Below are 16,847 nucleotides of genomic sequence, written 5' to 3' on the forward strand. Positions count from 1 at the left end.
GGTGGAAGCCTGTAACCATAATTTTTTCTATAGTTTGGGTTCAGTTCCGGTTAAATGGTACGCATCGAACGGTTATTGAGATTTGATCTCATTACCGCTTATTGCATAGCCGGACTCATTGGTAAAACACTGGTTTAATTTCAGAGGGTGATGATTGATGAATAGGGAAAACAAATGCCTACTTCGAGGTACATTCATTCAAATCAGCGAATTCCGTAGTCCAACGCCTCCAATTGTGATTTCCTTATCATAACTGTCAGCTAAAAAGGTCAGACCAGCCAATTCATAGAGATACCAGTTCATCCAGAAACAATTACACCATTCATCAGGCCTTTAAGAAGAACCTGAACCAATATCTAGACCCACCAAATTAAGTCCACATTATTATCACTAATCAGCTATTATCTGAAGTCAGTAGAAAATCTTACATGACCCACAATGGGAAAGGGGATGTAATCTTACTAGAAAATCTTTAAGTGCTAGATGATTATAACATCATCAAGTATATCACCAGCCCTGTCAGAATTCGATGCATTGAATGAATTTATTAACAATACCAATGTATTGCATATTGGCATTAACACCTCCAATATCAAGATTGGGCAACCCATACCTTCCTATTGAATGCCTCCATAGTCATAAAATTGTCCTAGGGATGAAATCTATATAAACCTCTCAACTACATGAAACAATCTCAGTACCTCAATACATCTTTTTATAAATCTTATAACTACTAATTAAGAACATGGGTTCCATGGTAGAAGATGTTACTACAAAGACAGAAAAGCTTGAAGTTGAATCCAAGCCAACTAAGGTGGAAGATAATCTGATGGAGAAAGCAGCAAAGGTAGAGAACGATAAGCCTTCGAGTACAGAACCTAGCAAGATTGTTGAGGAGAATGGTCTTCAGAAAGAAAGCAAGCCTGATGTTGAAATACCAAAAGAAGAGAATATTGCTGTTGAAGTTGAACCCAAGACTGGTGTCTCCTTTCCTGTCAAACTTGCGGATGGAAAGCAATTGAATTCAGTTGGTTTAAGGAAAAAATCTATTTTAGGCCTTGGTATTAAGATCTATGGCTTTGGTATTACACCTGAACTCATTTTTTTTTATATGTTATTACTTAAATTTTGTCCATTTTTTTATCATTAGGATATATTTGAGCTAATTCAATGGTTTTGGGGTATAGGCATCTATGCAGACAATGAGAAACTGAAGGAGCTTATGAGGACTAAAATTGGGAAGGCACCAGCAAAACCAACCAAGGAAATGTATCAATTGGTGATTGATAGTGATGTCGGAATGATGCTTAGAATGGTTATCGTTTATGGTAGCCTCACTATGAATATGGTCAAAAAGAATTTTGATGAAGGTCTTGGAGGTTCTATCAAAAAGCTTAATGGAGGTCGTAAAGATGATGAGCTCACAAACAAGTATATCATCTAGACCACTGTTTCCGTGAAATTCTCAACTCAGTTACTAGTGACACTATTTAGAAAAGTGTATTGTTATATTGACATATACTCTTAAATTTTTTATCAATACGAATAATTTGGTGTGCAGGGTTATGGGAGGAGTATCAGATGCCATTAAGCTAAGTGCTGGCTCTGTGATCGAGGTCACCAAAAGCCCAGGATACGTTCTGCAAACAAAAGGCAAGGCGATTATAATGCATTATCTTGTTGTTATGTTTCACAGTTATTCGATCTTTCATACAGTAGAAGTCAGACTGATTATGAACTTCATTTGTTATTGGTGCAGTGAAAGATGAAGTGGTGAGCAAGGTGGAGAGTGAACTTCTTTCCCGAGCATACTTCCACATGTACTTGGGCGATGATCCCTTCGATAAGGAAGCCAAAGAAAATTTTGGAATGTCCCTGCTTTCCCTATTCTAAGTACAATTTTCCCTGCTATCTAGGACTAGAACCAAATAACCAATAAATCTTAGCTAGCAATGTTTGGACCAAGTTTTGTGCTACAAGATATATGAATTGAACTTAAAGTGCTGTGATTGGTTAGTAGTACTAATAATTCTGTTTTATTTATGATTTATGCTTTGTGTGCTGAAAGAGAATTTAGTAGCTGACAAATGATCTAGTATTAGCTTCCACATCACAGGATTAAATGATTCACGATTATATTCGCTGACAAACAAGACCTTTTGATTCGGTTTTCAATATCTTAAGTAGTACCATGCATGATTGCTTCTACATCACACAAGAGCACCACACGTCCACTCCTCGAAAGACTGGCTTTCACTTTAATCCCCTAAGCAGCGCGCGCGCCATGGCACTGACTACCTTGCCCTATGGCTGATATCATAAGTCACCATGGAACCATTAGCTCTGGAAAAGACAGGCACAGAGTAGAGTTAATGGTGTTACTTTGAGCGAAAACTCATTAGGTGACCATGCAACGCTAGTGAGTTTGGAAGGCACAACCTCCAACATGCGGGAAGGCTAGGGGTGCGCAACGATTGCACTACTGGTTCACGTACTACCAAATCTAGTAATCTGAAGCACATTAGGCCTTTTCCTCTGGTTATGTTAGGCGCAACTGAATCCATTAGTCCATGTATCAAAACATTGCTTCAAAAGTTTGTCATGTTACGAGATTCTTTTGATGTAATTGATCACTGGGGTTTTTTTTTTGCATATTATTAAGATAGGAGAAAGGAAAACAATGCAATAATGTTGCTGAGTTGTTATTTTCAAGCTTTGGTAGGAACGAATCAATCCTCAGATACCAGATATATTCAAAGAACATAGACAAATCACAAAAGCCCCACTAGCAGCTGTTTTTAAGGCACTGGTACCGAATCCTTAACTAATAGTAGACAAAGTAATAATTTACATAAGTAACTCTGTAATTAACTAATTACATAGTTTTTCTTCCTAGTACAGAGTATTCATCCCTTCTCTCATTTTCATCCCTGAAAAGTTTGCACCATATGTCTAAATTTCCTAATACAAGTTAAGAGAAACATTACATAATATCCTTCTAACTTTTCAGAGTGTAGAAAACGTTCAATCATCATCTAAAACTTGAATTAGATGTCATCCAAGAGAATGTAATCGCCTTTTCTATCTCCTTTGTATGTAGACCATGAAACTAAAAACGACGAAGAGAATGGCAAGGAGAATGCGTCCCTTGCATAACAACCTTCATCACATCAGCTGTGATATTACTTCCCTGACGGACTAGAACACGACGGCGCTTCCCTGCGAAGGCAAGTAGGACTATAACCGTAGTCCATGCCACAATTGTGGCTCGAACAGCAATAATTATAAGCAATGCTAGTAGAAAAAGGACAAAGACAATCAAGAACATGGTCATGCAAGGAGATGGCCAGTTAGAAAGGCTTGAAAGAATAACACATGGAAACACTATAGATGAATAGAGAAAGAGGCATGTAGTACTACTACATACTACTTGTTGCTCTTGTTGTTGACATTATTGAGATTTTTGGACGATGAAAGAAACTTGTTTTCTCTGAATTCCTGTCATTCTAGGCTGTTTCCTTGGATTATATACAAAACCTTTATTTAAAATAGAAAGAAGGTCTTAAACATGAAGCTTATAATTGGTCGCTTCAAAGGATTTTTTGTGCGTTTGCATCCAAAATGGTTCACTCAAAACGAGTGAGCCAAAGTCACTTATTTGCGTGCCACTTGGTACAATCTCTAAAAAACTAATCAAGTGAGACCTCTCCCCCACCCACTTGATAATCTTTTTCTCTCAAACTGCCGGCAATACCCATATCTCTTCTACTAGTGTTTCATGGACTGATTTGTTACAATTATGGAGCTGAAAACTATTGGCATGCCAATTAAGCTAAAATACCGACACTGTAAAGTATCAACTAATCTTTCAGATATCGCAATATGTCGTTGGATAATATTGTCAATTGTACATCTTAAAACCCTAGGAACATAATTCCCAATCCTGTTTGAGCTTAAACCTCATTTCTAAAAGGTTTAAGAAAAAAAATGGCAACACCAGCTGCACTTCCACCAACACCAGAACAACAATCCCAAAGAAAGAAGGGTCCACCCCAAATCCCAACACCAAAAGAGCTAGTATCACACTATGAATCACAAGGAATGGAAACAAATGAAGCAACAATGAAAGTGATAGAAGATTTACAGAATGTACTAGTAAGGGTTGTTAGTTCAGGTAGAGGAAAAAAAGACAAGTTGATGGCTGAGAGTTGTAGAAAGCTCGACACGGCGATTACCCGTCTTGCTATATTGGAATTAAAGATGGATTCAAAACCTGGGTATGGTGAAAGTTTAGCTATTGGAGTTGTTGCTGGTGGGTTTGTTAGAGGGATTGGGAGTGTTGTTGGTGCTGTTGGGGATATGTGGAATGCTGTTAGGAGTTGTACTAAGCGTTGAATTTATAAATTCATTTTTCTTTCTGTTGGTTCAATTTTTAAGCAACTTTTAATGTAACATTGTTTTGAGAAATTGTTAACCAGAATGATTTGCCCATTTCCGTTCCTCATAATTAGGATATGCTCATTTCTTGGTGTAGCCTATTGCCCTGTTGTAACAATTATGCACTAATCACAACTAAACCCAGCCGTAATCACACTACTTTTCTTGGAAATTCGTTTTTCAAACTCAATCACCTGAACTGCAACATTTCCCTCCAAATCCTCACTCTCTTACAAAACTGCACTAACTCCGCAGTCTCATTTTCCTGCATGGCCTGAAATACCACCCCAACGAACTCCCTATTCGACAAAATACACAATTCATCTAGCTATCTATGAAACATTAGTATAAGGAATTACGCAGTTGAAGGCTAGCTCAATATTCCTAGAAACTACATTCCCAAATATGATAGATATTGGAGACTTGGAGTACTGCATTAGTACCTGAAAAGTTTCCTTTTGCCCTTAAGTCTTGCGCAGGGGTTATCAGATTTTGCACACTAGGAAGAAAATGCACCAGGAACTGTTATGTTGTGGATGTTGTAATCATGTTTTTGCTGAGGCGTCTTTGGTTGATGTGTATGTGAAACGTGGGAATGTTGAGACTGCTAGACTTGTGTCTGAGAAGTATAAGTTGAAGCTTGGTTTGTTGAACTTCTATGATTACGGGGTATGCGCAGAATGTTTATGGATAGTAATTAGTAAGTGATAGTGATGAAGGCATGAAGCATCTTCAGGAGGTACATTTTTAGTCTTTGGTGCCATTTGCAAGTTCGAGAATTTTGCTTCTACAATCAGAAAGAATCAAAAGCGCATGTAATGATTTTGCATTCCTTTCCTCTTTAATTTCTTGTTAGGATACCCTACTGACATCGGACTTTAGAGAAGGATTCACAACTTCAGCTTACAATTGAACGCCGCATCTGTTGTAGGTAGGTCTTATATCTATGTTTATGAAATGTAAAATATACTTATACTGCATATATTTTGCTTTACATCTATGCCTAGTTGAAGTGACAACAGCATGGGCCTCCCTGCTTCCGCTCTTGAATTGTTGGAAATCTTAGATTCATTAGACAAATTCACTACGTTGCTGAGCAATTATATGGTACTTTGGAGTACTTGTCTCTTTAGGCAGCTCAGGGTTTGCTGATAGCACAAGCATATTAATGGTACCGTCAGCAAGAATGTTGGGGCTGAACATTCTATCCCTAGCCTTATTTGCCTAAAAAAAAAAAAAAAAAAAAACAGATATTAGCTTGAAATTGAGATTTAGGATCTGATAAAAATGAAATCTTATTGAATTATTGAGATACCGTAGTTGTATTACCTCTTGGTCCCAGTTTGTACGTAGCATTACCATTAGAAGCAAGAAGGATTGTAAAGAACTTCCATATGTTATTCCCATCCAAAATCCCTGTACAAGGAAAACTTGTACTTCAAACAATCAAACATATATGAGAGTGTGGGAGTGAATAATCTCTGAGATATATAAGCAGAAATATTAGAAATTTACCTTTCCTCCAACATGAAACATAAAAGTCAAGATGATTGCAGAAGGAAGGCCCACAAGGTAATAAGCTCCTAGATTAACATAAGCACCAGTCTTCTGCCATCCACATCCTCTGGCAACACCTGATGTTTGGGTCATTTATAGCATTATTAATATATGGTGAAACACGAAAAGTTCAAGTTAAAAACTGTCTTTTTAAGTTGGGCAGAAGCAAAGTGCCTTTTTAACATAGACATACTTAGTAATTCCTTCATATATCATGACTAATATGTATGACTGATTGCTGACTTCTTATTTGCAGAGGCTCATACCTGAGAGCACGGCTTGGATTCCATCCATGAAGTTGGATATCACTAGCACCGGCATTATAGCTTTCAAGTATCTGACTAATTCTACTTCGTTGGTGTACAGGTATCCCCAAACACTCCTTGCCAAAATAAGGGAAGTAGCTACTATAGTTCCAGCTGTAACAGCCATGAATAGCACAATGCGTGCTGCCAAGCGTGCAGCTTGTGGATTCCCGGCGCCTAATTCATTTGACACTCTTGTGCTTTAACAAAAGGAGCAATAGATTAAAACGTTTAAGCAGCACATATATGAATTATGGCCACTGAGTGGAAATAAGTTTTTGTTTTACTTACCTCACAGCACTACCAAGACCATACGGGATCCTAAAGACCAGGCAACAAGTGTCAAAGCTGCAGAGAGACGAAAGTTAGACATAGAGTGAAACTAAACCTACATTGTATTTAGTATGAACTACTGCACTACCAAGACCGCATTGGATCCTCTGGACCAAACAACTGGCGTCAAAGCAGGGAACAGGTGAACCTTAGATTTGATGAACTGAAGATGAATATACGCTTGGGAGGTATTTTTGTTAGATAGCCTATCAGATGAAAAATAAAATACTGAATTCTATTTCTTTTTGTGTCAATTAGAAATTTAGTTGTTGAAAATATTTATTTTTATATTTATCAAATAAGATTACTTGCTCAGTTCAATGTAGAACAATGTGTACATAGGTAAATACCTGATGCTCATCATTGATGTTTCCAGCTTGGGATTAGGAAGAAAACCAGACATTATTACCAAGATCTCGTATGGCCAGTACTCCAAGCTACATTAATCAATGGAGAGAGGCATCAAAGTTTTGTTCAACATGAAGTTTCTGTAAGTATGCAATCATGTAATGCTTTTTATTTACCTGACCATAAGAGTAGAAGGTATCGCTAATCTTAGGAAGTTGATGGAATCATGCAGGCCCGCCTTTGAGAGACCTGCCCATGTCTTTTTGCAGGTAGGAGAGAACTTGATGTAAAGTGCCAGCATGACTACATTAGTCCAGTACGAAACAGCATTTGCGAGAGCAGCACCTTTGTTGCCAAGGTTGTATCTGAACACCAGCATCCAACAAACAAGAACATGAAGTAACGTGGTAATTCCAGCACTAATCATCATTGGAAAGACAATATTTTGTGCTTGTAAGAATCTGATTTGACATTGCAGTAAACCGTATGCAGAAATACATGGAATCAACCAACGAGCATATATCCCAGCATGCATCGAGATTTCTGGATCTTGCCCAAGGATCATCAGTATCTGGCTGGTGTAGCACCATATGAAAGAGATCGGAATGCACATTAGTAAGAGAACAAACATGGCCCTTTGCCTGTGCACGCCCAGCATCTGGTACTGCTTTGCTCCGTAAGCCTGGCCACAAAAAGGTATCTAGTGCGCTCCCCATTCCCAGCTGGTCAAATCAATATTTGAAGATATTGATATCTAGGAACTGTAAGAATTAAATTTGAAAGGTATATAAGGTGCAAGGGTCAAAGTTGTGAGCTGAAAGAAGAAATTCTCAAAAGTCACTCTTCTAAAGAGGCACTTGAGAGGCATACACTCGTGCAGGAATCTTGGATGTTCACCTTGATAGGTACATATCTATGGAGTGTTCTTATAGAATATCTAAAAGCAGTTCCCTCAAATTTACAGTAAGTTGTAATAATTTAAACTTTGAAACATTGGTCTGTACAAGCTTTCACATATCATTTTACCTGGGAGAATACAAGTAGAACACATACATCATGCCCTCCCCACAGGGTGCTAATGGTTATTGAAAAACTTGTATATTAATTTTTGTTTTTTAAAAATAGAGAAGCAAACTTCTTGTGAGATATAAACGGTAAAGCAGAGCAGTAAAATGAAACGAAAGCACCCTACGCACAAGTAATATGAAACCAGTAACCCCAGCAAAGGATGTTGCAGTGGAAGCACTAGAAAGAGATAGCTCTCTTAGATGTCCGACAAAAACGACTGATATCAGTTGTAAACTGTATTGCAAAAAGCCAACTGTAATCAAAGGTCCAGCCAACCAAATCAGCCTTCTCATCTCTTTTAAAGGCGCTGCTATTCCTTCCACTTTGTCACTAACTTTTCCATCCAGTTCAAGCTCCTCTTCATAGCTTGGATATAAAGATAACGGAAAAACTGGTTTGAGTTCTTCTCCTTCCATTTCTCTCTCGGTTTGATCCTAAGGGAAGAAGAGTGATGCAGTTATTGATGTAGGCACTTGTAGATGTTACATGGAGTTCTTTCAAAATAAAAGAGTTACAGGTATTGGCCAATCTACGCCAGGAACCTTTAGGAAATAACATAATCGTTAAATTATAAAAAAAAAAAAATAGGAGTATGTCAAAATGACGGGTAACTCAACCATGTTCTTTATTTTATTACCAAAAGAAAATGTGTCATTTTGCATGATGACTTTTTAACATATAAATTTGCAACAAGAATAGAATTCTGAAAATTGGATCTGTCGTGGATTCATGGTCACAACAAAAGGAATTAGAGAAGTGTTACTCGGATAATCACTTATTAAGATGGTATGGATAACATAGTTGCTTGGAAAAGCAGAGAGAACAAAAAATGAAGTCACGAAGTGGAAGGAAAGCCCACACTTTCATTCTGCTTTCCACCCATGCACCATTACAGACCTGGTACGTGGACACCAATGGCACAAAAGAAATTCAATCAATGAAGACAATAACACTGACGATATTTATTTGTTATATCAGCTCTTGTAGATGAAGGCACAGAGCCACAGATAAGTAGATAACTACAGCTAGAGAAGCACAACTTACAACTGTAAGTCTTCTTGCTCTTCATTTTCCCCCTTCCTAACAACAAAGAGGAGCCTAGATTGTATTTCAGCTGCATACGAGGGAATGATCGGTGGTGCTTTTAGTCCTGTTTACCTAGGAGCATCTGGGTTCACTGGAGGCTGTGCAAAAGAAAGTCATAGGTATATCTGAGTTACTTATATGGCCAACTTCGATAGATATTAATCTCATTAAGTCCTTAACTGTTAAATAGGAAATTTACGCTCAGAAGTAAAGCTACTGTTGATGTGTAGGTATCCAAAGTCCAAACACTGACCTGCACCATGGAGTATCGTCCCTATGGAAACTCGAATCAAAAGAAAGGAAAAGAACCGAAAAAGAACTCAGCCGATTGGGAATGGCAATGCATCAATTCACAACTGTGCTTTCCAAACATGTTTGATTAAAAATTCAATATACATTTCAAGAAACTCAACTGCTTAAAGACATATGGAGAGAAGAACGGTTCAGTAACTAGTCAATGCTGTACACAGCCCGGAAAAAACTCAAAAGATCTGCAAAACTAAATGTCTAGAGCATATAAATAGAAGATCATAACTGCTGATCAAGAAAAGGGTCTCTCTGAGGTTTCTGCCCTGCTCCCATATATCCAGAGACACTCTCAGAAATCACAGAACTCAAATTTTTCAACAACAAGGTGCTCCTCGTCAGCCACCCAGTTTGCTCTTGGTTGCTAGCATTAAGCACACTCTTTCTTTCTTCTTCTTCAAGTAGAACATCGAGCAACCTCTTCGCCATGAACTCCTTAACAGCTTCAACCCCTTTTTCAACAGTCTCCATGGGAGGAATCTTAAGTGGGTTCTGCTCCAAGTTAAGTTTTGTTAGACTGTGTAGCCGGCCAAACGTAATGGGTAGAGCAGAGATCTGGTTGTTGCTGAGATCAAGTTCCTTCAGATTGATCAGATCACCAATTGTGTCGGGGAGCTCTGTAAGGTCACTGAAATTTTTACTAAGATTCAGGATCTCCAGATTTGTCAGCAGTCCGATTGTATAAGGTAGACCTCGGAGCTCATTGAAGTGGACATCAAGATGTTGCAAAGACTGCATCTCACATATAGAAGTGGGGAGGGAACGGATCTTGTTGAGATTGACTGAAAGCCTCTGTAGATTTAATAATCTATAACCGATGTTTGTTGGTATATAAGTCAGATGATTGAAGCTTGCGTCCAAATCCACCAATGAACTGCATGAAATATTTTGAGATTATGTGCTAATAACTGAACACTAGGATCAAGATTATTGTAAAATAACATAGAGAAACAGATAGCATTAAGAAAAGTAGAACCAATAGATCATGACTTACCTGCAGTGAACAATAGTGTCAGGTAGGGTTTTAAGCTTGTTGGAGGAGACATCCAAGATCTTCAGGTCACACAACATTCCAACAGAGTCTGGCAGGGACACTAAAAGGTTGGAAGACAGGTAAAGTTCTTGCAGATTTTCAAGTCCTCCGATCGAATCAGGAATAACCTGTTTCCTCAAACACATACCAAGGATCATTAGGATGTAGGAATTGCATGAAACTAAATGAACTCGCAACTGCATATATTCACCACTAACTAGAAGTTTACACATCCATTAAAATTTCTGTAACTTGTGTTACGGTCAATGAAAGCAATATGTATGTAATACTGCTCTTCAAGATTCTTTATTCAGTGCAGTGTTTGATATATCCATAGGGTTAAATGCAACAAAACCTCACTTCTCAGGTTAAATCTGACACATGCCCAAAATATGCTTCAAACTTGATAATCATAAAAATCACATCATTCTACACATTAAAGAAAATCAAGTCAATAAGCATCATATATAAAGATGTGGCTCAGACTGAAAATAGGTTAAAAGTACAATTGAACTGCATGAGATAATTCATATTTGTCGAGTCCACGGATTTGGAAAGACACTTTTGTATATTACAAATTTACAAGTCACAAAAATGTGAATCATCTCATCGCAATCAATTTGTTCGTTGACAAAGAGTGTGAGAGTATCTACAGCATGATTGTGCAAAAACAAACACATCAAATCAGCCTCACTGACCTTAAGTGATAAATTACTTACGAGTTAATAAACAAATTTTAACTAATGAAAATACGAATCTTAATGGTTATTTCGTTTCAGATTGTGGTCAACTGTTTACTAAGTAATTCTTCATCAAGAGAAAATCGGGACTAAAACCATACAATAAAAAATGGGGATTATATGAACTTCAAAATATTGTAGATGATCACAACCACAGAGAACAGAACTGATATAAAATTCTTTATTAAATCCATCGTAATGTAACTAATAACAAAATGAAATCCATTTAAGAAATATTCAAGCTAGAATTCGATCAATCAAACCAACAAAGTATAATAATTTGAGAATTCAACTAAATAGGACAAAATGCCCACATTTTTCAGAAAAAAACAACATTACAAAACTATTCTGGGAATCTTTATTACAGAATGCAATAACATTATGAAATCCATCTCAAACACATTCAAGAACCAAATCAAATTCTAACCAAAGATTTTACCTCAATCTGATTATGTGAAAGATTAAGCACAACCAACCCCTTAAGCATCCCAAAAGCATCAGGAACACAGCTCAATCCCCGCTTCGAGAGCTCAACTCTCTCCAGCCCCTTCCTCAAAACTCCATCCAATAATGCCCCATCACTACCAACAAACTCCTCCAACCTTTCATCACCATGTGCGAAAAACTCATAAACCTTAAACAACTTCTCTTCATAATCTTTCAAAACTTTCTCATACCCTTGATACATATCTCCCAACTGAACTACACTCTTGTAACCACTCATTTCTTCCCCTGCCGCCTTTCGACACCATTCTTCCTTCTCTGCAGCCTGTACTCTCCATCCATACCTATCAACCCCTTCTTGTTTGTTACATAAAACAATTTCCTTAAGCTGTTTTCTCAACCTTGCTTCAATATCAAGAATCTTGGTTCTTGCACTGTTAACACTTTCTTTCTCAGGTCGGGCACCTAGTATTTGCAGAACTGCTCGGGTTTTGGTTACTTCAGATATGGCTATAACCATGTAGTTAACAAGGTTCGGTTCAGTTAAGTGGGGCATTTGATGTAATAAAGGTGGTGGGTGTGAGTTATAAGAATGAGTAGTAGTGAGTTGTGGGGTTTGAGATATTACGTAGGAGAGAAGTGGGTATGCTTCTAAGCTTGGCTCCATTGTTACAAGAAGCAAAGAAGGAGTGGAATGAAGAAGAAGAAGATTTGGAGTTGAACAAGGAAACAGTGTTTTGAGACTTTGTCTACTCCGTCTGATGAGGACGTATATATATATGTTGTCACCTTGCCTGAAATATATCAAAGACGGTGAAATTTCGGATAGAGGATATTTTTTAAAATATCGACAATACTGGTCATTATATCTTACTCGCCATTTGATTTGATTCTTCAGTCAAATGTTAATTGTCAAAATTCCGAGACTAAAAAGCAGGCATGTATTTATGAATTCAGCGCTTGCATTCCCAAGGTTCAAAAATGTATTAAATCCATCATCATGTATCATGGATATCAAGTCATGTATGAATGGGTGAATTTGCGTATCCTTCTGGCCCAATTTGGAGATGATAATGCCAGGGTGTCACACCTCCTTATGCTGGCCTAATATGGATCAAACTTATTAAAAGTAAGCAAACACACTTGATGTCAAAACTGAAGATGATAAAACAAAGGAGAGATAAACATTACAGGCACTGAGGCACATCTAATTTGTAGACTACTAATACATTGCAGCAATGTAAGAATTTCGTTACAAGCTCCCCCAGTGGAGTATCTGTTGTCTTTCTCCAGTATCTTCATGCTCAACAATGTAAATAAGATTACACACGCCCGCAACATAATTTAATCAAAACCGAAGATGTTAAAAAAGAATGGGGGAGGAGGGAGGGGGGGTTGGGTTAAGATTGGAATCACTTTCTAATTTGCAGACTACAAAAACATCGCAGCACTGTAAGAATCTCATTACAAGCTCACTCAGTGGAGTCTCTTTTGTCTTCCCCCAGCATCTTCATGCTCAACCTGAAACAAAAGTTAATTATATTACATATCAAAATTGACAACTAACAGGTGGGGTAAAAAACTTAACACAAACGAGTTCCTATTTTATTTTATTTTTTTTATCAGCAAAACAATATTCTATTAATAATAATAGTGATGTAGTGTGACAGATTCACACTACCCAAAATACAAGCATACAAAAGCTAAGCCTCAATCACGGCATCCCATCTAACGAGTTCCTATTATACAATACATGTTTTTAGTTTTTTTTATCTGTAAATAGAGATATTCTATATACTTAGAAAATTTTACTTATACAGAGAGGATAGGATGAGGTGTCCAACCAATACAAGAATCTCCTTTGAGAAAAAACTAAAAAGAAAAAAAAAAAAAAAAAAAAAAAAAAAAAAAAAAAAAAAAAACTACGATTACAAAGAGCCGATCAAAACATGAGATACACCCATCTGCACACAAATTGCTCAAAAGGAATATCCTTCATCTGAACCAAACCAAACACATCATGTGGTTGTTCAAATTTCACCCAAGCCGGGTCAACATGCAAGATGAAAAAAGCAATACATTCCAACCCAAAAATATTGGTTGCAATGAGTACTGATTGGAAGATATTTTGGAATCCAAAACAAGCTCCACACACCAAGATATTTTGGTTGCAATCGCAGAATGCGTAGAAACAATTTTGTCATCACCAGTATGTAGTATACAACTTTGTGAAACAGGAGCTGACAAAGAATATGACTCTTTTCGGAAGATCAGAAAGAAATCCCCAAGATTGCAAGTTGCAAAATTCCAAAATTTAGTACGAGTTATCATTGCTTTTCTACGAAAAAGTCGAAGAAACCCTTTATAAACCAACTACACCCCTTACAAAATTCATTTGCCGTCTTCTCCACTCAAAATTAATAACTTTTCATGGTTTTCTTCAAACTAGCCAAAATTGCTTTACTAAAATTCAATTTTCGTTTTTGTCGATGCAGAAATGATGTACCCATCCAGCCACCCTCCAATGATCAAACATCTCTGATACCACTTGTTACAATCAACGATGAAGAATGATCATTAATGGGTTATCAAAGAACCAATGACCTCCTAAGTCACACAATTGTGCAAACTACATAAACAATTTTCATTCATGGCTTAATTCTCAGTTACAGGACATTTATACCTAAACACCATTACACCTACCACTAGACAACTTGCATGAAAATGCCTAAAAATATGAAAACAACTGAGCCTAAAGACCTCTCCAACAATTGATCCTACTAACCCACTACTCTACTAAACGTCTTATATCATGCAACATAATATGAACACATAATAAACTAACCCCATTCACCCATGTATCCCCATGATCCTATCAGAAGTGACATATAACATAAAAAGGATAAAAGTTGGGACAAGAAAATGACGATGATAATGCTGGGCTCCATATTTATCAAGCAAAAGAACATAAAAGTTTGTGATACCTATGAAAAAGAACAGGAAAAAAAGTGAATACAGTAATTGGGTTTTTACCTCAACAAGTACTTTTGCCTTCTTCAACTTTGTCTTTGATCCATCATTAACCTCTTCTGCACCAGAACATGATTTCTTTCGATCAGCGTTATATGTACCTTCATCGTCCGTACTCATGTCATCTGCATCAAAGTAGTTATGTGATGTTAGTTTACTCAAGAATAGAAAAAGTACTTAATTGAGAGTGCCATACCATCATCATATCCTTTGAGAGACTCATCAACTGCAAGACCACCAAAATCTTCCATGTCTTCTTCCTCTTCAATATCTTCATAGCCTTCAACGTATTCAATTTCCTATTCACCAAGCACATTGGAGAAACTAACATATGAAGTGTTGTAAAACAACATAAAAAACAGTGGAATCTTGCAAATTTACAATACTTTAGAATAAGGTGCAAAAACATACCTGCTCATCCTCCCTTTCAAGCTGTTCTTCCTCATCAAGAACTTTATTGTATTCTTTAACAGGGTAGTTGTATATGTTTTCATATACACCCTTCTGAAGCCTTTCTAATAACTCTTTCTCAATACTCTGTAGTAAGAACCAACAGTGGCGATTACGATACAATGTGCGAAACTAGGTAGTTTAATTAATTTTACAAGTAATGGGGGGAAACTAACCTTATCCAAAACTGCAGCCGTTTCAGCTTTTGCCTCTCTTCTTGCTTCTCTCCTTCTCGTCCTTGTTGGCATCGTCATTACTTTTTCCCTGTAAGACATCAGGAAAAAGAAAAACAGAACAAATACTCGAAGTTAGTTTAGAAGATTAAACTTATCAAACAGTTTTCTATCAGCATAATCAGCAGGTGATCGTGCCAACCAGTTCTAAATTCACAGCTATTACTGTCCCCACTGACTATCATTCCCTTATAGGTGTGGAGTTTTAGTCAGGCTCGGAGCTAACAAGAGATCTTTCTTAACTTAAGAACCATGAAACTTGGACCGAACCTAACAGATGTGGGACCAAACTCGGCGCAACCTTCACTGATTTGGGATAAGCATTGAGATGTTTAATCTAGTAGCGATGTTTCTAGTTTTCTACAAACTCTTTGTAATGAAATCAATCGAGTCTACTAACTAGAATGCTAAAAAAATGGAAGTTTAATGACATCGCCTTTTCAACAACTCAACCGAGAGTGCTACTATGTGCACGAAATGATGTTTTCCCTTTTCCATTCAATAAAAACGATAGAGTGGAGGATCTTTCTTAAATTAATTTAAGGAGCAGATATTACTTTTTGTTAACTAAAGACACTTAATGGCATGTTAAATAGTAAAAGTGGATACCTGGTTTTCAATTGAAGCTTCCTCATTCGTATCCGCATCTGAGTCATTTTGGTCAGACGCTGTTTAGTCTTGTGTATAAGAAACTTAGGCCAATACATCTGTTGGATCAACATATAAATGCAGACTATATATCAGTATAGTAGGAAACTAGGAAACTTTAATACTGTTAACAGATAGTAGGCAAGTAAGGTAGAATACCAAATGCTTGTCAATCAGCTCAAGTGCTTTCTCATAATTTCTTGGTAGTTTAACTCGCTCCCATAATTTGTTCGGCATATGAGCTCTTTCTATGGTTTTCATATATAAATAAAAAACACCTGTATAATATATCAAACGGAACAATAGCAAAACCAGTTCTCAGTACTAACAAATTGTACCACAAAACAGTAAAACAATATATAAAAAGACGATTACAACTTTGTAGCAAGTGGATTAATCAACAACCATTTCTCAAAACACAAAACTAACAAAAATGTGCAATTACCATCATGGTCACGAATAGTAACGTAACGACTATTAGCAAGTGGGCAAGAGCTTCTATTACATATCCCAGTTACATTATAAGGATTCCGACAAAAATTCCCCGTTTCAAGTCTACAATAAAAAAAAAAATAAAACAATTTGATTATAAGTAAATTATAATGACTACTTATTATTAATAAAACAAAAGAAAGAGGGGTATGAAAATTTGTTATTACTTGGCCATAAAACTGCAGTGATTGTGACGAATGACTTGCCATATGACTTCATCGTTCTGCATCTTTCAATTTGAAAATGAAGTTTTTTCAAGGAGGTGGGTTTTTGTAGGGTTTTAAGGTGTCAGCTGAAAACAAATAGGGTTTGGCATTTTGTGATGTTATCGAGATTT

General features: G+C 36.9%; 5 protein-coding genes and 2 long non-coding RNA genes across 8 annotated transcripts; 4 read left to right on the top strand and 3 right to left on the bottom strand.

The window, feature by feature from the left end:
• The first annotated feature begins 285 nt into the window (after positions 1 to 285).
• On the top strand, positions 286 to 2,048 carry LOC147475679 (chalcone isomerase-like protein 1). Its single transcript, XM_086581679.1, has 4 exons — positions 286 to 1,082; positions 1,188 to 1,431; positions 1,562 to 1,653; positions 1,760 to 2,048. The coding sequence occupies exons 1-4, from the start codon at positions 746 to 748 to the stop codon at positions 1,891 to 1,893; spliced, it is 807 nt and encodes a 268-aa protein (XP_086437805.1). The 5' UTR covers positions 286 to 745; the 3' UTR covers positions 1,894 to 2,048.
• A 1,856-nt stretch (positions 2,049 to 3,904) lies between these two features.
• Positions 3,905 to 4,491, top strand: LOC147475680 (ribosomal protein-like protein). The gene has a single exon (XM_086581680.1). The coding sequence runs from the start codon at positions 3,988 to 3,990 to the stop codon at positions 4,393 to 4,395; it is 408 nt and encodes a 135-aa protein (XP_086437806.1). The 5' UTR covers positions 3,905 to 3,987; the 3' UTR covers positions 4,396 to 4,491.
• A 746-nt stretch (positions 4,492 to 5,237) lies between these two features.
• Positions 5,238 to 8,318, bottom strand: LOC147475681 (protein DETOXIFICATION 16-like). 2 transcript variants are annotated; one of them, XM_086581676.1, is made up of 8 exons: positions 8,177 to 8,318; positions 7,157 to 7,741; positions 6,983 to 7,069; positions 6,591 to 6,647; positions 6,261 to 6,499; positions 5,953 to 6,071; positions 5,767 to 5,853; positions 5,238 to 5,661 (listed from the first exon to the last, which is right to left on the bottom strand). In XM_086581676.1, exons 2-8 carry the CDS (start codon positions 7,636 to 7,638, stop codon positions 5,509 to 5,511), a joined length of 1,224 nt encoding a protein of 407 aa, XP_086437802.1. In that variant the 5' UTR covers positions 7,639 to 7,741; positions 8,177 to 8,318; the 3' UTR covers positions 5,238 to 5,508. The 2 variants fall into 2 exon arrangements, with proteins under 2 accessions (XP_086437802.1, XP_086437801.1); XM_086581675.1 differs by lacking the exon at positions 8,177 to 8,318 and having other exon boundaries at positions 7,157 to 7,844.
• LOC147475682 (uncharacterized) lies at positions 6,682 to 7,352 on the top strand. The gene is made up of 3 exons (XR_015207205.1): positions 6,682 to 6,820; positions 7,009 to 7,122; positions 7,213 to 7,352. It is a non-coding gene; the product is annotated as an uncharacterized LOC147475682 (long non-coding RNA).
• A 708-nt stretch (positions 8,319 to 9,026) lies between the features above and the next one.
• On the top strand, positions 9,027 to 10,314 carry LOC147475683 (uncharacterized). The gene is made up of 2 exons (XR_015207206.1): positions 9,027 to 9,253; positions 9,365 to 10,314. It is a non-coding gene; the product is annotated as an uncharacterized LOC147475683 (long non-coding RNA).
• Positions 9,463 to 12,412, bottom strand: LOC147475684 (plant intracellular Ras-group-related LRR protein 1-like). Its single transcript, XM_086581677.1, has 3 exons — positions 11,653 to 12,412; positions 10,435 to 10,601; positions 9,463 to 10,314 (listed from the first exon to the last, which is right to left on the bottom strand). The coding sequence occupies exons 1-3, from the start codon at positions 12,322 to 12,324 to the stop codon at positions 9,663 to 9,665; spliced, it is 1,491 nt and encodes a 496-aa protein (XP_086437803.1). The 5' UTR covers positions 12,325 to 12,412; the 3' UTR covers positions 9,463 to 9,662.
• Positions 12,413 to 12,806: 394 nt separating this feature from the next.
• LOC147475685 (MAK16 protein-like protein) lies at positions 12,807 to 16,838 on the bottom strand. The gene is made up of 9 exons (XM_086581678.1): positions 16,678 to 16,838; positions 16,464 to 16,573; positions 16,178 to 16,296; positions 15,980 to 16,077; positions 15,314 to 15,401; positions 15,099 to 15,224; positions 14,884 to 14,986; positions 14,691 to 14,812; positions 12,807 to 13,178 (listed from the first exon to the last, which is right to left on the bottom strand). Exons 1-9 carry the CDS (start codon positions 16,737 to 16,739, stop codon positions 13,134 to 13,136), a joined length of 873 nt encoding a protein of 290 aa, XP_086437804.1. The 5' UTR covers positions 16,740 to 16,838; the 3' UTR covers positions 12,807 to 13,133.
• Between the last annotated feature and the right edge of the window lie 9 nt (positions 16,839 to 16,847).

This window comes from Coptis chinensis, chromosome 9, assembly GCF_015680905.1.
Source record: "Coptis chinensis isolate HL-2020 chromosome 9, ASM1568090v1, whole genome shotgun sequence".
Taxonomy (NCBI): Eukaryota; Viridiplantae; Streptophyta; class Magnoliopsida; order Ranunculales; family Ranunculaceae; genus Coptis; species Coptis chinensis.

Excerpts from the sequence above, each read along its gene's own strand:
- LOC147475684 (XM_086581677.1), bottom strand. The coding sequence starts at position 12,324 with ATGGAGCCAAGCTTAGAAGCATACCCACTTCTCTCCTACGTAATATCT. Across the intron at positions 10,602-11,652 it reads TTTCACATAATCAGATTGAG|GTTATTCCTGATTCGATCGG; the intron begins GTAAAATCTTTG and ends TTGAGGAAACAG. Across the intron at positions 10,315-10,434 it reads GACACTATTGTTCACTGCAG|TTCATTGGTGGATTTGGACG; the intron begins GTAAGTCATGAT and ends TATTTCATGCAG.
- LOC147475685 (XM_086581678.1), bottom strand. The coding sequence starts at position 16,739 with ATGCAGAACGATGAAGTCATATGGCAAGTCATTCGTCACAATCACTGC. Across the intron at positions 15,402-15,979 it reads AAGCTTCAATTGAAAACCAG|GGAAAAAGTAATGACGATGC; the intron begins GTATCCACTTTT and ends GATGTCTTACAG. Across the intron at positions 14,987-15,098 it reads TTGAAAGGGAGGATGAGCAG|GAAATTGAATACGTTGAAGG; the intron begins GTATGTTTTTGC and ends CTTGGTGAATAG.
- LOC147475679 (XM_086581679.1), top strand. The coding sequence starts at position 746 with ATGGGTTCCATGGTAGAAGATGTTACTACAAAGACAGAAAAGCTTGAA. Across the intron at positions 1,083-1,187 it reads TATTAAGATCTATGGCTTTG|GCATCTATGCAGACAATGAG; the intron begins GTATTACACCTG and ends TTTGGGGTATAG. Across the intron at positions 1,654-1,759 it reads ATACGTTCTGCAAACAAAAG|TGAAAGATGAAGTGGTGAGC; the intron begins GCAAGGCGATTA and ends TTATTGGTGCAG.
- LOC147475680 (XM_086581680.1), top strand. The coding sequence starts at position 3,988 with ATGGCAACACCAGCTGCACTTCCACCAACACCAGAACAACAATCCCAA.
- LOC147475681 (XM_086581676.1), bottom strand. The coding sequence starts at position 7,638 with ATGCTGGGCGTGCACAGGCAAAGGGCCATGTTTGTTCTCTTACTAATG. Across the intron at positions 6,648-6,982 it reads ACATCAATGATGAGCATCAG|CTTTGACACTTGTTGCCTGG; the intron begins GTATTTACCTAT and ends GTCTCTCTGCAG. Across the intron at positions 6,500-6,590 it reads GGTCTTGGTAGTGCTGTGAG|CACAAGAGTGTCAAATGAAT; the intron begins GTAAGTAAAACA and ends CTTTTGTTAAAG.